The sequence below is a fragment of the Protopterus annectens genome, chromosome 2.part1 (genome assembly GCF_019279795.1).
Source record: "Protopterus annectens isolate FY-2018-M chromosome 2.part1, PAN1.0, whole genome shotgun sequence".
In the NCBI taxonomy this organism is placed as follows: Eukaryota; Metazoa; Chordata; order Ceratodontiformes; family Protopteridae; genus Protopterus; species Protopterus annectens.
The window spans coordinates 907,170,175-907,191,043 of NC_056729.1; the positions used below are offsets into that span (position 1 = coordinate 907,170,175).

The following is a 20,869-nucleotide window of genomic DNA, read 5'->3' on the forward strand; positions in this document are numbered from 1 at the left end:
TTTAATGACATGTTTACTGTAGCACATTCATAGCAAATAAATATGTTACACAGATATATTGTAAAATCTGTGGAATTTTGTTCGCTTACAAAGCACTACAAACTAGACTCCTTTTCCATGTCTAGAACAGGCTTTGCTGTATACTGATGTATTCTTTGTATTTGAAATGAAATGCAGGTTGTGCAAAAAGAAAAAAAAAATCTGACTATAGTCAAAATGAGGCCCATCGTGATCCAGGCTGGCAGAAATTCAGCATCCTCGTAGAAACGTGCACTAATAGATAATAGCTGCAGTGACAAGCTTGTAACACTGTTGCTTTTACATCTGTATGTTAATTAAGCTGCTTCCCTTGCCGCCACAGTGGTCTCTGAAGAGAAATGGGCAGGAAGCAGTATGCAGATGGATGTACCGTTATGTCAGACTGCAGCCCCAGAGCACTGCACAGGTGCATGTTGCAACTGAGGCAAGTGACCCAGAGCAACATTTGGTGTTAGTTTTCAGCACTGATGGCAGACAAAAGGCACTAGGTGGAAGTGTTCCCACAGGTACAAGTTTGAAAGAAACATTGACCTGACAGGAAATCCCAAAATTTCCAGGCATGACACACTATCTTTAAAGCATTTGTACATTACAAGTTGCTTCTGTCAACTGTCATTTACAGTGTATGTTAGCTAAAGACAGCTGTTTTCCCATTAATGCTTTCTTGGCAGATGTTTCTTGAAGTTATCATTGTGTGTGTTTTTTCTTCTGCTCTTGTGCATTGGATTTTCTTTTGTTCTTCTGTCTGTGACAGCTCTACACTGCTGATGCTAAGTTGCTCACGAAAGAGGTGCAACACATGATTGCTCTTGACCTACAGATCACCGTTACACTTTTAGTTATTTTCTCAGGGTGTTTCTGATGCTCTAACTAGGGACCATCTCATACTGTTGTTTCATTAACTTGCTTACTTCACTTCCACTGTTCTTTAGAGCCTCATTCTGGTGACTGCATTCATTTACTGATACAATTGCAGGATCTCCCTTTCTTCTACATTGACTTAGTAGCAATCCTTGTGAACACCACTTTAATTTCTTGTGTTGATTTTTTTTCCCTGTGCCAGTTTTTTTTGTGAATGTGTGGTCCCTACAGCATCTTGTTCAGTTTTGTCTGCCAGTATAATTTCCCTCTGATCTGACTTTACAGGTCTTAGATCTGCTTTATTGTTCATAGGTTCATAGGTTAGTAGTAGGCTAACTGCCCTTGCGAGTCATTGTAAGCCTAACCAATTATCCATTGTGAGACTGAAACCCTGCACCTTGTGTTTTTACGGCAAACACCTTAACCATTAGGCCACCCTCCCACTGTTCGAGTATATTCACTGTTGCAGTCGTCACACATGGGCCATCTGCCTGCAGGTAGCCCCCAGTCAGCCCGAATTCCAGAGACCCAACACTTCTGCGTCAGATGCTGTTGATCCAGGACAGACGTTAGGTAGTCAGGCGTATAAAAACAGGCAGCCAACGCCATTACATCAAACCCTCTTGCCCCAAATATCAGGAGCCCCCCAAATAGGGAGCTAAGTTACAGTGAGGAAAACACCACCAGCAAAAAGTAAATATCAATACCCCTGAAAAGGATGAGCAATAGCCATAGAGAGGAGAGAGAGAAAACAGGGGGGTGGAGGGAGGGAAACCAGGACTGCAACAGTGAATACACTCGAACATTTACATTTATGGTAAGTGTACACAACTGTACTATGTTTTTTCGTGTTTCACTGTTACAGTCATCACACTTGGGTGGATTCCCAAAGCTGAAGAAGGGTGGACGCAGTCAAGAAGAGTTAGGGCTGACTAACATATCTTGCAGGACTGCTGCTGCTAAACCTGCCCTGGATTTGGAAAAGATAGGCAGGTGGTAATGCTTGGTGAAGGTGTGTACTGAACTCCAGGTAGCTGCTTCCAGGATGTCCCCGGTAGGGACTCCCCTGAGAAATGCTGTAGAGGTAGATGTTGCCCTAGTGGAATGTGTTCTGACTCCCCTGAGGGGTTGGTTTCCCATGGTGCTTGTAGCAGAAATGGATGCAGTTTGCTATCCATTTGGAAATTGTTTTGAAATGGCCTTGCCCTCTGCCCCTGTTGCCAAGCTGACTAATAACTGGTCAGATTTTCTGAAGGGCTTAGTCCTATTAAGGAGAACCTGAGCTGTCTGTGCACGTCCGAGTGCAGGATCCTTTTCCCTTTATTTTGAGGATTAGGGAAGAAAGTTGGCAAATGGATGGATTGGTTGAGAGCCACACTGGACACCACTTTAGGCATAAAGGAATGGTTAGCCCTGAGGGAAACTCTGTCAGCATGGAAAATAATGTAGGGTTCCACAGCCATAAGTGCTTGTAGCTCAGACACACTTCTAGCTGAAGTGATGGCCAGAAGCAAGGTTAAAGTCCCAAGCAGGCTGCATCTCACATTCTCTAGCACTGAGATTCCAGGAATTGTTGGCTGTTACAAACATGCTGTGGAATATAATAACTGCTAAGTCTTTCTTACTACAGTATTTATGCCTCATGGGTTGTGTTTCTGGTCATAAGAAGGGGCTCAGTGTATCCAGCAGTTTCACTTACTGTGTCAAATTTGATTGTAGCCCAACACTGTGGCATAGAGTGTTAAAGCCCAAACTATGACCCAGATGACTTTAGTTCTGAATGCATCTCAGCTGCTGCTGGAACTAGGCAGGAGATGGTAGGACTGAGTAACCAATGTCAATTTGCCTACCCTGGAGCATGGAGTTTGGGTCAGGTGGATGATTTGCTGCATGTAAATGGAGTGTTGCAGGAGATGAAGTTACCACCGTTATATAGAGACATGAGCTTGGGTTACTAAGCTGTTAACAGCAGCCCTCAGAAGCATGTGGGAAGGTGTAAGTAAATGCAGGAGTAGCAAATAGTAGGCCCTCAAAGTAAGACATTTTGCCAATGTCAGCCACTAAATAGTGGAGTTATGGCCTTCACTAGATGTGTAAGAGAAATCAGAACCCCTCTATGAGTGCCTGTATGACGGCCCCCTCTGGCAGGCTTTCACTTCTGCACTGAGGAGAAAATTGGTTAAAGACCAATAGGAGGGGATACTGATGGTCAGCAGTCAGGGAGCAGGCTCAAGACAAGTAGGGGAAGCAGGAGATGATGGTCAGCTGACATGGTAAGAATAATTACCTAGAAAAAATTCTGATGAGCATAACTTGCCGTTTTTTTCCAGATGTAGATTCATGAATATTTCCTACCTGTTATCTAACAAGATGACCTCTGGTTTGATTCTCGGCTGGGGTGCCTTCTGTGCAGAGTCTGCATGTCCTGCCTGTGTTCATGTGGGTTTTCTATGGGTGCTTCTGCCCCCTTCATTCCAAAGATATGCAGTAGGTGGATTGCACTGTAAATTGGACATAGGTTTGAGTGTGTGCATGTGTAGTATGCAAGAACATCCGCAGCAGGGTTAGCTACCTGGAGGTGTGAACCTTGGCTCTACATGATTGTCACTGTTGAAGTGAAACTCCAACCCCATGTACAAAAATGGAGAAAAGGAGTTGTGATGGATGAATGGATCTGTTTTACAACTGCTTCTTACTTTCTTTGTCTTGTGCAAGTTTTTTTCTTTTAGCTGAAATAACATTTATTCCATAGAATCAGTTCTGATTTACAGTCATTGTGTGATCCTTCTGTAAATTATATAACTCCGTATGGTTGCTGTCACTGTGTCATTTTCTGTCATTGCATGATAGAGAGTAGTATTCCAGAAGATTTAATGAAAAGTGTTTACCATGTTTGTTTTTGTTGGCATATTTCAGAACTTGATTTTGTTTCAGAATATTATACTACCTCCATAAATGTTACAGTATTGTAACAGAACTGGAATTATTACAACTTATTAATAATGCTAGTCAGTATGCTTGTCAAAACCTGCATATTAATGCAATTCTAAGAGGGCAGCATCAGTATTTTAAAAAAAAAGTGTGCCTGTTTGAGGCCTTTTTCCCTTACTAGTATAGCTTTGTCCTGGATTCTTGAATTCAGACATTGAAACTGTACTTGTTTTTCTTTGCTTTGCATGTATAATGCCACCATGTGTTCGTTACTCAAGCTGTGTGTATTATTCATAGTAATTTGTCATGATATGTCGTTCCAACATTTTTACTTTTGCGCATTCATGTTTTAATTTCACATCTTGTGATCTGTTTCCCCTCTAAGAGCCTTGTTTTAGATTTGCAGGTATAGTGATTTGGTTGTGGTCAAGTTCATTCATTTATCCACTCTGTTGTCTGTATGCTGTCCAGTATTTTCCTCAGTGGCTGCATCTCTCTTTTGCATTCTTTGTCTTGTCCCTTGCCAGTTCTCTGAAACTCTGTACTTTGTGTTTTTCTTGTGCTGGTCCACTTTACATGCTATGAATGTTTTTTAGATTATTTTTCTGTACTGTGGATCACAGATTTACATTTACAACTGTGCTGGACAGAACTCAGACTATACCCTTTCCTTTAGTAATGTAACTTCAGCTTTGTCTTTCTGATTGGTTTCTCATTTCCCTCTTCTGATTGGCTTCTTTTGCTCCTTTGCAGCACTGTTTGGGAATCACTCTACAGGTGAGATTGGAAAGATGTACTCTTAAAGAAACTAATTAATTGCTTGCTGCATTCGAGAGAAAATCTTCAATGAAACATTGTATACTTCACAAAGTCCATCTTGTCTGTGTCTAACATACTTCACTTTAGATACACGAGAGTACCTTTTATTACCAATTGAAAGTAATATTGAGTTTTATTGTGATTTGTCTGAAGTAATACAAATGAGCAGGGCAATTAGCAAAATTGTTGAAAAATTGACAGAAAGGGGCATTTTTTTTATTAAAGTTGGACTTCAGTGCCTCAACCCATTTACCCCTTATTTTTTTTATATTTCATATTGAAGTTGGTATTCATCTGTTAGATTACAAAACAAATGTACTGCCGCTTGTACATGCTTTCAGTTTGAGTTTTATCGGCTCAATGCAATCTGGAATGAGCTTCAGACACTATTTTCTCAGGGCTTCTAAACATCGGTGTAGAAGTCCAACACAGATACATTTGTCATTAATTTAGGTACTAAATCATAAAAAATACAGTGCAAGCCTTTGTAATGTGCCTACTTTGCTGAAAAAAATGTAACTCAAGTTTGTAACAATTTCTTGTCCAGCAATACATTTAATAGTAAAATTTAATTCTAAATTCCTTAAATACAAAAAAATTAAATAGCCAAAATCTATAATAATGGCTCACACTTCATGAAATTGACTCTTGTAAAGGTGTTAATGTATGTTTCTTTATGTTTGAGTGTGCAGTTAGGTCACTTAAATATAAATGGAATCAGTATTTAGATGCTTTGAACAAACTGATTTTAAATAGTCAAGTAATCTAAACTTCTCATATTTAAATTAAGATTTAGCACAAAGCATTTACAGTTGGAAAACCCAGTCAGATAAAACAGCACTTTGTGATCATTGTGTCATTCATCGTCATCAAGACAAATGTATTTTTAGCACCCCTAAGTACGTTTGCTAGTGTGACAGACATATGCATCATTACTATTGATTGACATATCAACAGTATATGGAGGTCATAGGTGTTTAGTGTGACATATGCATCATTACTGTTAATTGACAGATATGTAAATGACACAATGGAGTTCATAGATGTTTACTAGGCTAATGACCACTGGGGCCTTTTTAAGCATAGCCATGCTTCCTAAATCTCTGAAAAAAGTTCTGGTACCCTTGTTAGTATAAGCAGGGGTTTGGGATATGAAACATTTACAAGCAGGGGCCTGGGTGATGAACCATTTACAAGCTGCCTATGTTCATTATACACATAGGTGCCCAACTAGGGGTGAATTCCAGGATGTTCATCGTGCATACAGCTGCAGTCATAACAGATGGGTTTTCCTGCCGTCAGGCAGGTCCTCGGTCGGCCGAATTCCAAAGTCTAGGTCCGGCGTCGGTTGTCGTTGCTTCTTCCCTGACGTCAGTGCGACAGGGGTATAAAATAACCAGCCAACGCCATTTTCTTCAGTCTTTCTTGCCGCGCGGTGCCTGAAGCAGAAGCAGTTCGCAAGTGCCAGTCGGCCAGCTCCTGAGATTACGAATATTTTGCAACTGAAGTCTTCTTGAAAGCTAAGTACCCCATTGGGGAAACTTTTCTTGCCGCAGACCGATGTCAGACAAAGTTAATAATTGTATGTCATGTGGGAAGCAAATACCGCATAAGGATTTTCATTCCCTCTGCATTCCTTGTTTAGGCCCAGACCACGACGTCTCGGCCTGTCGTTTTTGTGCTACATTCAACAGACGCACCATTAAGCGTCGGGCGGACTTCGCCCAACACTATTTTGGCAAAAAATTTAATTACATTATGTCGTCGGATACTCCGACTCCAGTCTTGAGTAAAAGACGCAAAGATAAGGACCGACATACGAGGTCCGCGGCTTCTACTGACACCACGCCAAAGCCGACTACAGGTGGTCCGGTTCTCAGTGAGGCGCCTATGCAGCCCCTGACTACCGACGACACTTCATTGGCGGTGTCTACTGTACCCGAGGTCGCAGGCTCCTCGACCCACACCCCGACTACTGATACCAAAGCCACTCTTGGCGGTGAAACTCAGAGTTTAGACAGGTCTGCCACCTCTCAAGGTGTCTTCAGGCCTTCCTCTTCTTTTTCCATCAAGGCTTTTACTAAGTCTAAAGCAGCCATGCATACTAAGAGACAAGCTCCACAGGGCCCTTCTCAAGGCCCCATGCCTAAAAAGCAGATGCTCAAAATGGCTGAGGATTTGATTATTCTTATCAGGGGTTCTCAACCCCCCCCAGACAAAAGGCCCAGAGTGGAGGAAGAATCCCCCTCCTCGGGCCAGGCCTCCATTATTTCAGAGCATTCTGATGACCAGGAACATTCATACTCCCCTTTTGAAGATTCTGATGCAGAGGAGTCCATTCCCTCTGTCTCCCCCCATGAGGATTACTCTTTTGGGGAAACCTTGCATACCTTGAGGGAACACTTCCACTGGGAAGGCCAAGAGTACTCAGACTCCAAGAAAAGGCTTAGGGATTTTCTCTTGCTCCCTCAGCACAGGCCTCTGGCTATACCTCCTGTCTTAGACATTCTAGATGATGTGTATTCGGAGGCCTGCCTTAACCCAGACTCTTTACCTCCAGCCCCAGTCAAGCCTGACAGGTATTACCGGGTTCCTGACTCACACCAATTCCTATACAAAAGCCATGCGGCTGACCCAGAAACTATCTCACAGGGCCCCAAGGGAATTAAGGCCTCCACTGCTAAAATCCATTACCTTCAGAGAGAGATTCCAGAGCTTTAGAAAGGTGGGGGAAAAAGGTATACACCTCAGCCACCTTAACCATGAGGGCATTAAACTGCAAGTTCCATATGTTAAAGTACCAACAGTTTCTGTTATCACAGTTGAGAATCAAAATGTCACAACCTGAACAACCAGATTTGAAGGAGTTGCAGGATTTGATGCATAGTGCAGAACAAGTGGGTAAACATACCTTGCAATGTGGTTTTGATGCTTTAGAGGCCTCATGTAGAGCTGCTGTTACAGGATCAGTCATACGTAGACATGCCTGGCTCAAAGAGCAAACATTACCAGATCATGTCAAAGCTAAATTACTAGATGCCCCTCTGCAAAAAGATGTATTATTTGGTGTTAAAGCTGAGGTGGTATTAAAGAAAATGGAGGAAAAGGCTAAATCAATGCAAACAGTGAAAGATTTCCTACAGGTACAACCTCCACGTTTCAGTAGAAATTGGCCTTCCAAAAATTGGTCCTTTCCAGCCACGGACAGACTCCAAAGAGGTAGATACAGGCACCCAAGGGGCAGAGGGCAATCTCAAGGATCGTTTAGAGGCAGACAATGGCAAGCTCCTACACAAAGAGTTGGTGAGGATAGTTCACAGCCATTCAGAAAGCAGACCCAGTGACTTTCCCCTTTGCATGCCAAGCAAAGTTCAAATGGCAGCACCTTTAGGCGGAAAACTGGCATTATTTTCGAAAAATTGGCATATTGTCACAAAAGACAAATGGATCCTGGACATTATAAACAGAGGCTACAGATTCCATTTTCACACCCTTCCAAAAATGAGAGGCATGCCAATCCTGTCACATAATCAAAGGGCAGAGGCACAAAAACAAATTTCAGCTCTCATGGACATGAAAGCTATTCAAGAGGTACCTACACAAGAACAAGGTCAAGGTTTTTACTCCAGACTATTCCTGGTACCAAGGAAGGGAAAAGATTGGAGACCTATTTTGGACCTATCCATCCTAAACACATTTTTACTCGTGCCAAAATTCAAGATGCTCACATTACAGCAGCTTCTTCCCATGCTGGGCAAGGAGTCTTGGCTGATAACATTGGACCTCAAGGAGGCATACCTGCATGTCCCAATCAGACAAGATTGCAGAAGAAACCTCAGATTTCTTGCAGGTTCAACCCATTATCAATTCTCTGCATTGCCCTTTGGCTTATCTACTGCGCCCAGAGTATTCATGAAATGCCTGGCATCAGTAATTGCCTACTGCAGACTTCAAGGGATACAAATATACCCATATTTGGACGACTGCCTGATCCAAGCGGACAGCAAGCACATACTTCTGAAACATCTGGCTTTTGTAATAATGTTGTTGAATTCTCTGGGATACACAGTCAACAAAAAGAAATCAAGGCTAATACCCTCTCAAACAATAATTTTCCTGGGTGCCAACTTGGACACAAACACCCAGATGGCCTACCTCACGCCAGAGAAACAGGGGCAACTAACTCAATACTTCAGAAAACTAGCAAATTTCACCAGGCTGACTGCAAGGAAAATCCTGCAGGCTCTGGGATTCATGGCATCTTGCATCCTACTAATCCCATGTGCAAAGCTGCATATGAGGAAACTTCAATGGTACCTGAAAAACCTATGGTCTCAACACAGCCACAGTTTGTAAACAATAATACCACTGATTCCATGTCTTCAAAAGGAATTTCTATGGTGGGCTCAAGCATGCCAAAGAAACACAGGTCTCCCATTCTTAAAGCCTCAAGCAAATCAAGTCATCACAACGGACGCCTCGGACTACGCCTGGGGGGCGCACATGACAGATTGGTGCATTCAGGGCAAATGGTCCCAAAAAGAAAAGCACCTACACATCAATCAAAAGGAAATGCTAGCAGTAATAAATGCTATTATAGCTTTCAAAGACCTTCTGCATCCAGGTCAACTATTGATAAGGACAGACAACACCACAGTAATGTGGTACATAAACAAGCAGGGAGGAACCCATTCATACCCCCTATGCAGGCTGGCCATGTCTCTTTGGAACATGGCTCTGGAATTACAAATCGAACTTCAAGCACAGTACTTGCCAGGCAAGGAAAACACGCTGGCAGACAACCTAAGCAGAAATATGACAGATCCACACGAATGGAAGTTGCATCCTCAAGTGTTTACAGAGATAATTCAAGCATGGGGAAGGCCAGACATAGATCTCTTTGCCTCCCACAAAAATCACCAATTGGCAAAATTCTGCTCAAGGACTTTTCATCCACAGGCCTGGAGAGTGGACGCACTCTCTTTCAGTTGGACAACAATGACAGTTTATGCCTTTCCACCTCTTCCTCTGCTGCCCAAAGTTCTATTAAAAACCAGAGCAGACAGACCAAAGATGATTCTCATTGCTCCAGACTGGCCAAGACAACACTGGTACCCACTCCTGAGGAGCCTGACGCATTCCCCACCGTGGACCCTACCTCTAATGCCTCTTCTTCTGACTCAGCACAGCTTCAAGACTCTTCACAGTCAGCTGAAAACACTCAATCTAGCCGCATGGAAGATTCCTTAACTTCACAACAGACCCTACTCTTCAAGGAGGTACAGGATGTCATTTTGGAGGCCAGAAGGCCTTCTACTAGAAAAGCTTACTCCGCAAAATGGAAACGGTTTTGTGCCTGGAATGAGAAAAAGGGCCAGAATCCTGGAATACTGAATTTACCTCAAATATTACAGTATCTAGCTGAGATGCTAAGCAGTGGACTTTCATTCTCCTCCATCAAAATTCATGCCTCAGCCATTTCTGCAGAATACAACACTGATCCTCCTTTATTCTCTCACCCCCTCTTAAGACAGTTCCTCAGAGGGGCTAAGAATATAAAACCCCCAAGGAAACAACCAGTACCTGCTTGGGACCTCAATTACATTCTAGAAAAACTGACCTTGCCTCCTTTTGAGCCAGCTACCTGAACAGAATTGCAATATTTGTCCTGGAAAACAGCCTTCCTTCTGGCTATCACCTCAGCTCGCAGGGTATCAGAACTACAAGCCCTCATGGCTGTGCAGCCTTTCATCATTTTCCATCAGGACAGGGTTTCCTTACAAACCAGTCTGTCCTTTATGCCAAAGGTGGTATCCAGGGTAGATTTGAATCAGGCTATCCACTTACCTACCTTTTACCCTAATCCTCAAAACAAAGGGGAGAGACTACTACATTCCTTGGACATCCACAGACAGCTGCGTTATTATTTGGACAGAACAAAGCCTTTCAGAAAATCAGAACAACTCTTTGTGTCCTATGCTACAGGAGCTCAAGGGAAGCCAATTTCCAAACAGACAATCTCGAAATGGATAGCCCACTGCATACGCTTTTGTTACTCTTTTCGTGGTAAAACTGTACCTGCAGGCATCAGATCTCACTCCACAAGGGCCACAGCTACCTCTGCAGCTTTCCTCAGAGGGGTTCCTACCAAAGATATTTTGGAAGCAGCCACTTGGAGTTCTGTGCATACCTTCTCCAAGCACTATCACCTACTATTATACTCCAAAACTAGAGCAGGCTTTACCACTGCAGTCTTGCAGGACATCCTGGCTCCTCCTAGTTCCACCTAGTACCTACCACCCCTTTTTTAGCTTTGGGATTCTACCCATCTGTTATGACTGCAGCTGTATGCACGATGAACATAGTACAGTTTTGTACCTACCATAAATGTAGATGTTCGAGTGCTAATAGAGCTGCAGTCCAGGTTTCCCTCCCTCCTTCCCCTCTTGGGATAGGCCTATTGGCTAACACCTACTCATACAACCTGATTGGGGTATTCATTTATGGTGTATTTGCTTGCAACTACTGTTTTTTGATTATATTGCATTGCATTATTACATAAATTTATGTATTGCCTTCCTTCTGGGGGCACCTGACATCTGGGGCAAGACAAACTGAAGAAAATGGCATTGGCTGGTTCTTTTATACCCCTGTCGCACTGATGTCAGGGAAGAAGCGACGACAACCGACGCCGGACCTAGACTTTGGAATTCGGCCGACCGCGGACCCGCCTGACGGCAGGAAAACCCATCTGTTATGACTGCAGCTGTATTAGCACTCGAACATCTACATTTATGGTAGGTACAAAACTGTACTTTCCCTATCCAGTTGTCCAAGTTGCACTTGAATTGGATTAGGGAGGAACTCTGCTTCATATAAGTAGGGAGCCTGATCCTGAGAAGGGATATTGTCTGGAACACATACCTGTCTTTCCAGCAGGTCCTATTTATGTCACAGTCAAGGTTTAAGTTTTTAAACTGGGTATTTCTGGTTCTGTTTGTTTTACATGTATGCTGGAGGTCCATCAGAGTGGTGTCTGAAGATGCCTTGTGTGACAGGCATAGATCTCTCCTCAACAGTTTAATGGAGACAGAATACAGGGATAGGGCTTTGAGGTAGTCTGCATAGGACATGTCATTTATGCCCTGTTATCTTAAACCAAAGTGAGATTAATGTCATTGAGGGACTCGACTTGTCACTGTACACAATAGTGCCTCTTAGCAATCTTCCTGATATTCACTATGGAAATCAGTAGTGAGTGTATTACATGAGCCCCACCCTTCTGCATATACTCACTGTTTTCCATTTCATATAGAGAGGCTCCAGCTCTGCTGTAGCAGTACCATTTAGATAACCATGAGAGGGCTGTATTTTGTGCAAGCAGGCATTTGCGTAAGCTGAATTTATGAGAACATAAATATAAATATAAGTGTTTCCTGTTCCTTCACTTAACGCCATATATAACTGAGGGAAGAACTTTGAAATGGAAAAGAAAAAAAAAAACTTTCCAATCAGAATTATGTATATGGTGTTTGGGGGGAGGGGTCAAGGGGGCTCCTTCATGTCACTTTGTCACATGACGAATAATATGGTAGGTTTCTGACTCACAGTTTACCAGCCTGTAGTTCAGTTTTGACTGCAGTTACTGCCTTGTGGACTTTGCATATCTGCATCTGTCTTTATGGTTTGTGAGTTTTATCTGGCCCAGTACTTTCTTTCCATATTCAATACTCAAGTTGATTAACTGTTCTAATTGTTCTTTTAGTTAAGATTGTGGCTGAAAAGAGTTATGGAAGAACCAGTTCATGTAGATGGAAAAAAAAGTGAAGAACTAAGGTGCTCTAACTGAGGCATTATTATTGAATACAGCCCAGTACATACTAGACTAGGGCAAGACACAAGACAAGTTTTGTCACAGGAAATTCAGGCCGTGTGAGCACAAATGTGCACCTGACAGTTAAGTGCTTTGACAACAGAAGCTACATCATGCACTGTTGAGAAGAAGTTGGTTGAATGCGAAACTTATAACACCAATGAATTTAAAGATCATAGACTTGGAAGAGCCCAGGAGAAAACCTTCCCATAACCTGCTTAACAAATACTTTTGATTTCCTTTGAAGCTCTTCGGGTGTCCAAACTACATACGTTTTGTAGTACACATGCTGCTTTCCAGGAAGAAAGCTCATCTTTCATGAATCCTTATACGTTAACAATTCTGCCGTAATGAATTGTAATAGCTTTCATTTTGATTTCAGAAGTCATACCTGTTGTTTTGATTTTCTGTAAATGATGTTGTACCATTGCTGGCATGAAGCATATTGTTTTCCTGTACCTTTTAAGAATCTTTCTCCATACCCTTTATTTGACATTTATTTACCAATAAACAAGCTCTGTGGATTCTCTTCATATGTACTTAGCATTCTGACATTTATTACTTACATTTTTGCACCACAGTGTGTGCTTGTATCCTACTAAAAAGCGTAATTGCCCGTATTGGTTAATATCCATTACCTCCGTCTGTTAAAATCCTTCATAAAATATATTTTCCCTACTCCTATGTCACTGAGTATAATTAGCGAACATTACAATCAGTGACATCACCATACTTATGCCATAGGGATGTGTCCATGGACACATCACCATAGACATAACACAGGGATGTATCCACAGACTTGAATGGGTAGTCCACCATGCATGTACATAGACATGTCCTTTAAAATGGATGGACGCATCCCATCCTGCCCCCGTGGTGATGTTACTGAAGTAAACAATACAAATATTTCTGAACCAAATTGTCAGTACCCAAGACCAGATGGTCACTGTATCAACCAGGGGTTCAAACATATTGGATCTGGTCCTCAGTAATATAGGAGAGTGCTGCAAATTGCCTAGTATAGTATCTTCTCTAGTAAGGTCAGACCACAAAATGGTATCCTTTGAAGTACAAATAAAACACAGAATCCCAGCTAACCCTGTAAAATTCAGGAATTACTCTAAGGCTAACTTCCCACTATTAAGCGGTAACCTGGCAAAAATTCAAGCCCCCATGAACCCTGAAATTACTGCTGCCTAAGCAGAACTGTTCACAAAATCTCTATAAAAGCATGTTAGTAGTCGTATAGAGGCAGTTGTACCCACCAGAATGAAGTACAGAAGTAACTCAGAAAACAAATCACCCTGGTGGAATCACAACATCAATAGGCTGTATAACAGAAGGAAGAAAATCATGGAAAAAATTAGGAGGTGTAGCACGCAGCAGTATAGAAAGACTCTAATCAAACTAAACAAACAACTCAGAGGAGAAATAAAGTCCACCAAAACCAAGTTTGAGGTAAATTTAACTTCCCAGGCCAAGGATAACTACATGGTATTCTTTAGCTATGTCATGACCTCAAAGGCAATCACTGCTGCCTACACAGAATTGTGTGCAGAGCTCATTGTTAATGGAGCCAGCTATACTGAGCCAGAAGGCATAGCAACCTTTTGGCCGACAAACTCAGCTCAAACTTTACCCCTCTCTCCCCCTCAACCTTCCCTTAGGAAATACCATCAAATATAACTCCCCCTACTATCTCTAGGGAATAGGTCCTTAATACTCTCTCTATGGCCAAGAACACTGCGTCATTGGGCCCAAACTATATCCCAGGATGCTTTTAAATAGTCTGAAGCATGACCTCTCAGGCCCTCTGAGATTGTTGTTTGTCAGTAGGCTCCAAACAGACTTCATGCCGCATGAATGGAGTATGGCAACAGTAATCCCTCTGCACAAAGGTGGGCCTTCTAGAGACCCTGGAAACTACAGACCCATAAGTCTAATTAGTCTCATATGCAAAACTATGGAAAGAATTCTCATGGAAATTATCAATAATGACACAGGAAACTTCCAGTCACTGGACATAACCCAGTTTGGTTTTGTCAAGGGCAAGTCATGCCTACTCAACGTGGTGGACCTCTTTGAGAAGGTTGCCAAAGCAATCGATGAGAGCAAAATGGTTCACACTGCCCAACTTGACATAGCCAAGGCATTTGACACAGAACCCCACTTGGGCATTGTTGACCAACTCAAGAGGTTAGGTATAAACCCTTATTTCACCCGGTGGGTAGCCAGCTGGTTCACATACAGGTCCCAAGAAGTTAGAATTGGGGTGTCCACCTCTACAAATAGGCCAGTCACAAGGAGAGTCCCTTGGGGCTTGGTCTTGGACTGCTCCTTTTTGTCATTTACTTCTCTAAAATCAAGGCCAATGTCTGTGGCCTCTGGCTGACTAACTTTGCAGATGATTGTAAATTAGGAGCTGTCATAGAATCCACCACCAACACAGATGCTCTCAAGGAAGGACTGACACAGACAAATAACAGGTGTCAGAGCCAGGACTAAAACTAAATCCCAAGAAATGCATAATATTATCCTTTGGGAAGTCATTCACCATGGTAACTGTCATATTGACAACACACCCCTAAGAGCTGTCCCAGTAGTCTCGGACTTGGGGGCACACATAGATAGTAATCTAGCTTTTAACCATCATGTGTTTACTGTAGTGAGAAAATCATTCTATGTTGTGCAACTTATAAACAGAGGTATGGCATCTAGGTATGGCATCTAGGACCAAGGAAGTCATTGTTTCATAGTTTCATAGATTGTTACTAGGCTAATAACCCGAGGTGGTGGGGTTTTTCTAAGCCTAACCAAGTTTTCCCAAAAGAATTACACTGTATTTGGTGTTCATCAGACACATCATTGAATACAATGCTCCCTTTGGTGTATCAGGCACATCCAGCAACTGAAAGGTCCACAGATGTTTCTTAGTAAAAGAATACAGAGCATAAGTAACATGTCCTCTGCAAAGCACCTCAAGGCCTTATGCCTGTATTCTGTCTCCTACAGACTGTTGAGGAGAGATCTATGCCTGGCATAAAAGGCATTGTCAGACACCACCCTGATGAACCTCCTGCTTATCCGCAAAACAAACAACACCAGAGTTACCGATTCTAAAGACTTATACCTTGCCTGTGATAGTAAATATGACCTACTGGAGAGAGTTATGTATCCCAGAGACTACTCCTTCTCTGGAACAGGCTCTCCATCCACGTGAAGCAGATTTTCTCCCTAACTCAGTTCAAGTGCAACTTGGACATTTGGATGGGGACCAGGAAATTCATCCCTAGTTTTGCACCACCTGTAAATGGTTCATCTTCCAGGCCCCTGCTTGTAAATGTTTCATATTCCAAGCCCCTGCTTGTACTACTAAGGGTACCAGATCTTGTCAGAGATTTAGGATGCATGGCTATGCTTAAAAAGGCCACAGTGGTCATTAGCCTAGTAAACACCTACGGACCTGTGATACTATTTTGTTAATGACTTAATAAAAGAGTTTATGAAGCTTATTTTATATTAAAATACAATCCACATGTATATAAGTAATGATAAAGGAGGATGTTGTGGCACGACTCAACATATGCTGCAATACAGATATGAAATTTATCAAAACGCTTTAAAATGTCCTGAGAAGGCAAAGTTACTTCATCTGTAATCTGTACACTGTGCATTGTATTCATTGTAATAATAAATATGGATTTAATCCTCTTGTTGTATTTCAAAAGCCACTTTGTCTGGCCTCAGTGCTGAGTACACATTGCAATGCATGAAGCTGAGCTTTATAAATAGATAATAGCAGAGCCCTCCAAAGACACCGACATCTTGCAAGAGGGTTTAGCACAGACAAATGACTGGTGCCAAAACCATGACCTAAAACTCAATGCCAAAAATGCATTATAATGCCCTTTGGGAAACTGTCAATCCAAGGTAATTACTACATCAGTAAAACAGCACCTAAGAGTCGACCTAGTAGTAAGAGATCTGGGAACATATGTGGACAGCAATCTACCATTTGACCAACATGTAGCTAAGGAAGTAAGAAAACCATTCTGTCACCCAACTTATAGGTAAAGGTATGGTATCCAGGCTCAAGGAAGTTATAGTACCACACTACTTGGACCTTATCAGACCTATCATTGAATACAGTGACCCTTTAGCATGTATCTAACCATTCACTTACAAAAGTTGGAATGCCCACAAAGGTTTCTCACCAGGAGAATTCAAGGCATGAATACCATGTCCTACACTGATCGCCTTAAGGATCTGTTTCTGTATTCAGTTTTCTGCAGGCTGCTGAGAGGGGATATTTACCTGGCTTACAGGGCCTCCGCAGACCCAGCCCTGATGGATCTATTGCACATGTGCAAAACAAGTAACACCAGAAATACTAAAACCTAAGATATGAACTTCACTTGTGGCATAAGTGGAATGTGCTAGAGAGACAGATATGTGTCTCAGAGGATCCCCACATTATGGAATAGGCTCCCTAGCCATGTAAAACAGGGTTCATTCCTGACCCTTTTCAAATGAAACCTTGACAACTGGATGGGAACTGGGACATTTGTATGGAGTGTGGCCCCTATGTGTCCCTTATGGAAAAAGGCAGTCAATAAGAAAAGTATTATATTAATTAAACCCTCCCCCTACAAATCCTTACTTACCTCCTTACTAACATGACCCCTCCCTGTATAGATGTCCATGATACTTGGGACCCAAATGGTCTGTGGTGCACAGCTAGGCTTGTAACAGCCTTGGTGATCATTAGCCTAGTAATAACCTGTGAAGCAATGAATAAAATGGCAGTGTGCCTTTCTGTCTTAACTCTTTCATCAGACATAAGAGAGAAGAGGTATATTTGTGGAAGCCTGATAATGTCCACAAAAAAAAGTTTAATAAGGATAGAATTTCAGACCTATGCATAAGTACAGGTGTCAACTGGTCATAGATTTAATTAATTTAAAACAGACATGGGTCATAGGTAAACCATAGAGGAGAGTTAAATGACCTATCCAGTTGATTAGATAAGCTAAGTATTACTGGATGCAATAAACTATTCCCATATTAACACCTGCATGAGTTTGAATCACTAAAATATTTAAGCAAGGCATCAGATAGCATTTGCAGGAAACTTAGTAAAATTGCTTTTCATATGTTTTTTTTTTTATTCTTTTAAATGAAACTGTTATTTTTCTGGGAACTCAGTATAACCAGTGTTGTACAGCACTATGTTTGATAACGTATTGTAGTTTATACTAAATGTGTTTTTAAAGTAGTCTCCATTGAGTATGCTTTCATTTCCATAAAGATGGTGCCTTTGTTGCTCTAGTTTGTCAGCACCACTTTTTTCCATTTTACAAAAGGCTTTAACATTAAGCATGGGTGGGCGAGACCATCTGTTTATGTTGCTTGCCTGGAGCTTTGTCACTTACCACAAGAGACAGACTACAGCTGTTTAATTGTTACAGTGCTGAATGATCATTGTTATATCCAAAATTAATATTTATACATATGCATCGAAAGCATGTGGTTAAATACTAGTAATGTAATCGTGGACTGATGTCATTAAACATTCATTAATTAATCCCCTATGGAGACCAGAGCTATAGAAAACTAACATTCACATTTGTCTATAGCAATATTCTGTGGTAACTTTGGCAGCATTGGTTTACCGATTTTGACTAAAAGAACGTAGTTTTAGATTTTAATAAGTTATGAAAAATAAGACAAAGCCATAAAAACATTCTCAGTGTAAAATTCATCCATCATTTTGTCCCCTTTGGCTTAACACCGATGTTTCATCATTTGAATACAAACTGCTTTTGGCCCCAAGGGTTTTTTCCAACAGTACTGTGTCATAGTTTGTTTATGTAACTGACAGGAATATTTTTTTTTAGTCTAGTAATTCATTAAGTTTATTAAAATGATTAAGCTCTTGTCTGTACTATAAGAAGAGATGTCATTATAGTAAATATTTTCTGCAAACTTCTGTACTAAAATAGTTACAAAATTAAATTTGACTTTTTATGAAATATTTAAAACAATCATATAGAAAAAAAAGATGAAATTATTATATACAGTTCAGTCTAAGTGCATGACTTTTCTCTTTGTTTCTGTGCAGACTTACTGCCCATATTGCAACTGTGTGTTTCTAACAAGGGTGTACAACATGACAACATAGTATTTCCTCATTAGTATAAGTTGTACATATAGCATCCTCATACGTTAGCCATCCCCATCACAATGGCAAACATATTATTTTACTTTACAAAATATCTCTGCATTAGATGCAGACCATATTAGAGGCATATTATCCCAGAAAAATGCTGCAAATTAATTTAAAACAGACATGGCTAAGCCTACACAATTAAAACTAAACAGATATATAGGAGAATTTACTTTAACTAATAATAACCTAGGGTTCACAATTTGTTGTAGACACCTATGATTTGTGTCATTCATAAATTTTTAAAACCTTGTCCATCATATTATGAATTGGCTAATAACTGTAAGACACAGTACTATCCCAAAGCCAGGAAGCAGAGACCTTCTCGAGAAGAAGAGTTTTGTGTCATTTACTATTGTATGGTAGCCTCTGTGGGACCTCAAGAGTTATCTCCCTTCCAAGAACTCTAGGGCTATTAAGATGGTAGCAGTCAAATACATACTTAATATCTACATAAATGTTTTTTTCTGCTCTTTACTGAAAACATATGTAGTATGAGAGCAAAGTCTTCTCTTAAAAAGCAGCTGTTAGATAGCCTCACCCCAGTGCTTACATTTAAGAGGGTTTCAAGCTTATCAGTGACAGTTACTTTCAAATTTGGACAACAAATGCATTTTGAAAGTATGAAATTCTCCACTTTGAGTTTGTCAGCAATCATTGTGTGGTTGCTGCATGCCTCTTTCAAAGTACTTCCTCGAGAAAACATGAATGCATTTTTCTAACTAAAACTCAAGTTATAATGCTTACAATATGACATGAATAATTGCATGTTTTGAACCTGATCCCTGAAAGACAGATTACTTTAGGGAACTCTTTAAGATTTAAATAATACTGCTTTTCACAAAAGGTGAAAAGCTTATCCAGAAAGCTGTATGTTGTATTTGTTTCATCTGTGTTTCATATTACTGTTCATGAAAACAAGCACTGTATTCAGTAGAAGTGCTTTCCTTAGGACAGTAAAGACATTAGCAGAGGCTGTAGTCTGTCAATGCCATTTACTGTTAGTGTACGTCCCATGGAATGTCATCGCATAACCACTGAACTTTAACAGGAAATTTCTATGGTCTCTATAACACATCATAAATTAAGAAGCGTACCTTTTTGCCTTTCACACCATATCACAGGCTAAAGAGCAGGTGAACAAGAACCACTCCATCAGTCCTTATGTGAATATGACATCTGTAACAAGTTTCAGAGTGTTACAGTTACTTCTGAAACAAGTGTTAATGCCATCCATTTCTTGTTTTTGTACAGAAAGTTTACTGTTTAAGCTACTGTCACACTTTTCTTTGGAATTTATCACAACGTCCTAAAATATATGTTTACATTTTGGTTTTTGATGAAAGTGTAGTTCCTCAACTCACCTGAACCAAAGCCCTTTTTTCAGGGGTGAGAGTGTAGAAATTGCAATGCAGTGGAGATGTAGACTGTCGAAGTCACAGAGAAACAGTTATCATACAACATTCAGTCTAAGACGTTACATGTCCTAGGGCATAGTGCTCACATACTGCACTCAAGCATAAGTAATAAACTCATTAAAGACCAGGCCATTTTGTGGGATGATGCCATAAGTAAGACTGTCACGTTATGAAGCAATGATAGGTACCTTGTAAACTGAGTACAGCAGTTGTCATACAGTGCACTGTACTGTGCAGAGGTCAAAGTTTACAACAAAGAATGCCTTACAGGGTTATAAAGGGTACAGCACTGCAGTTAAGAAAATTGTCTATGGCTTCTACAAAATTCTGAGAGGTGTTTAAAGGGGTCTTACCTAATATACAGTTTAGTGCAATCATGCCTTTGCCTTGTCTTGTGTCATGCTACAGCTTAAAATAAAATGTAGGTAATACAATCTATGTACCACTTATGTTGTTTGTATCAGAAGGTTATCTGGCTTTTGCCATCCTCCTTAGGTTTGTGCAGAACTTAGTAAAGTAAACATGACTGAAGGTTTAGGACACCAAATATATTGTATGGTACATGGCTAGAATGATAATTAATATAAAATTAGTGAGATTACTAGTGTTTTACATTATACAACCACTGCACCTGTTCATATCAGAATTGCTTTGTAATAAAATGAAGCTATGAATCCCAGTTACTGAACATGAAGTCAGTGG

At 40.9% G+C, this 20,869-nt stretch overlaps 1 protein-coding gene across 11 annotated transcripts in view; it reads left to right on the forward strand.

The window, feature by feature from the left end:
• Positions 1 to 20,869, forward strand: part of TENM3 (teneurin transmembrane protein 3) — a 3,803,041-nt gene that overhangs the window by 3,266,132 nt on the left and 516,040 nt on the right. For 6 of the 11 annotated variants that reach the window (XM_044062527.1, XM_044062530.1, XM_044062534.1 and 3 more), the window contains one exon: positions 4,585 to 4,608. The exons of the other annotated variants lie outside the window; for them this stretch is intronic. In XM_044062527.1, coding sequence (XP_043918462.1) covers positions 4,585 to 4,608 — 24 coding nt within the window. The remainder of the gene's footprint in view (positions 1 to 4,584; positions 4,609 to 20,869) is intronic. 11 annotated transcript variants of the gene reach the window in all.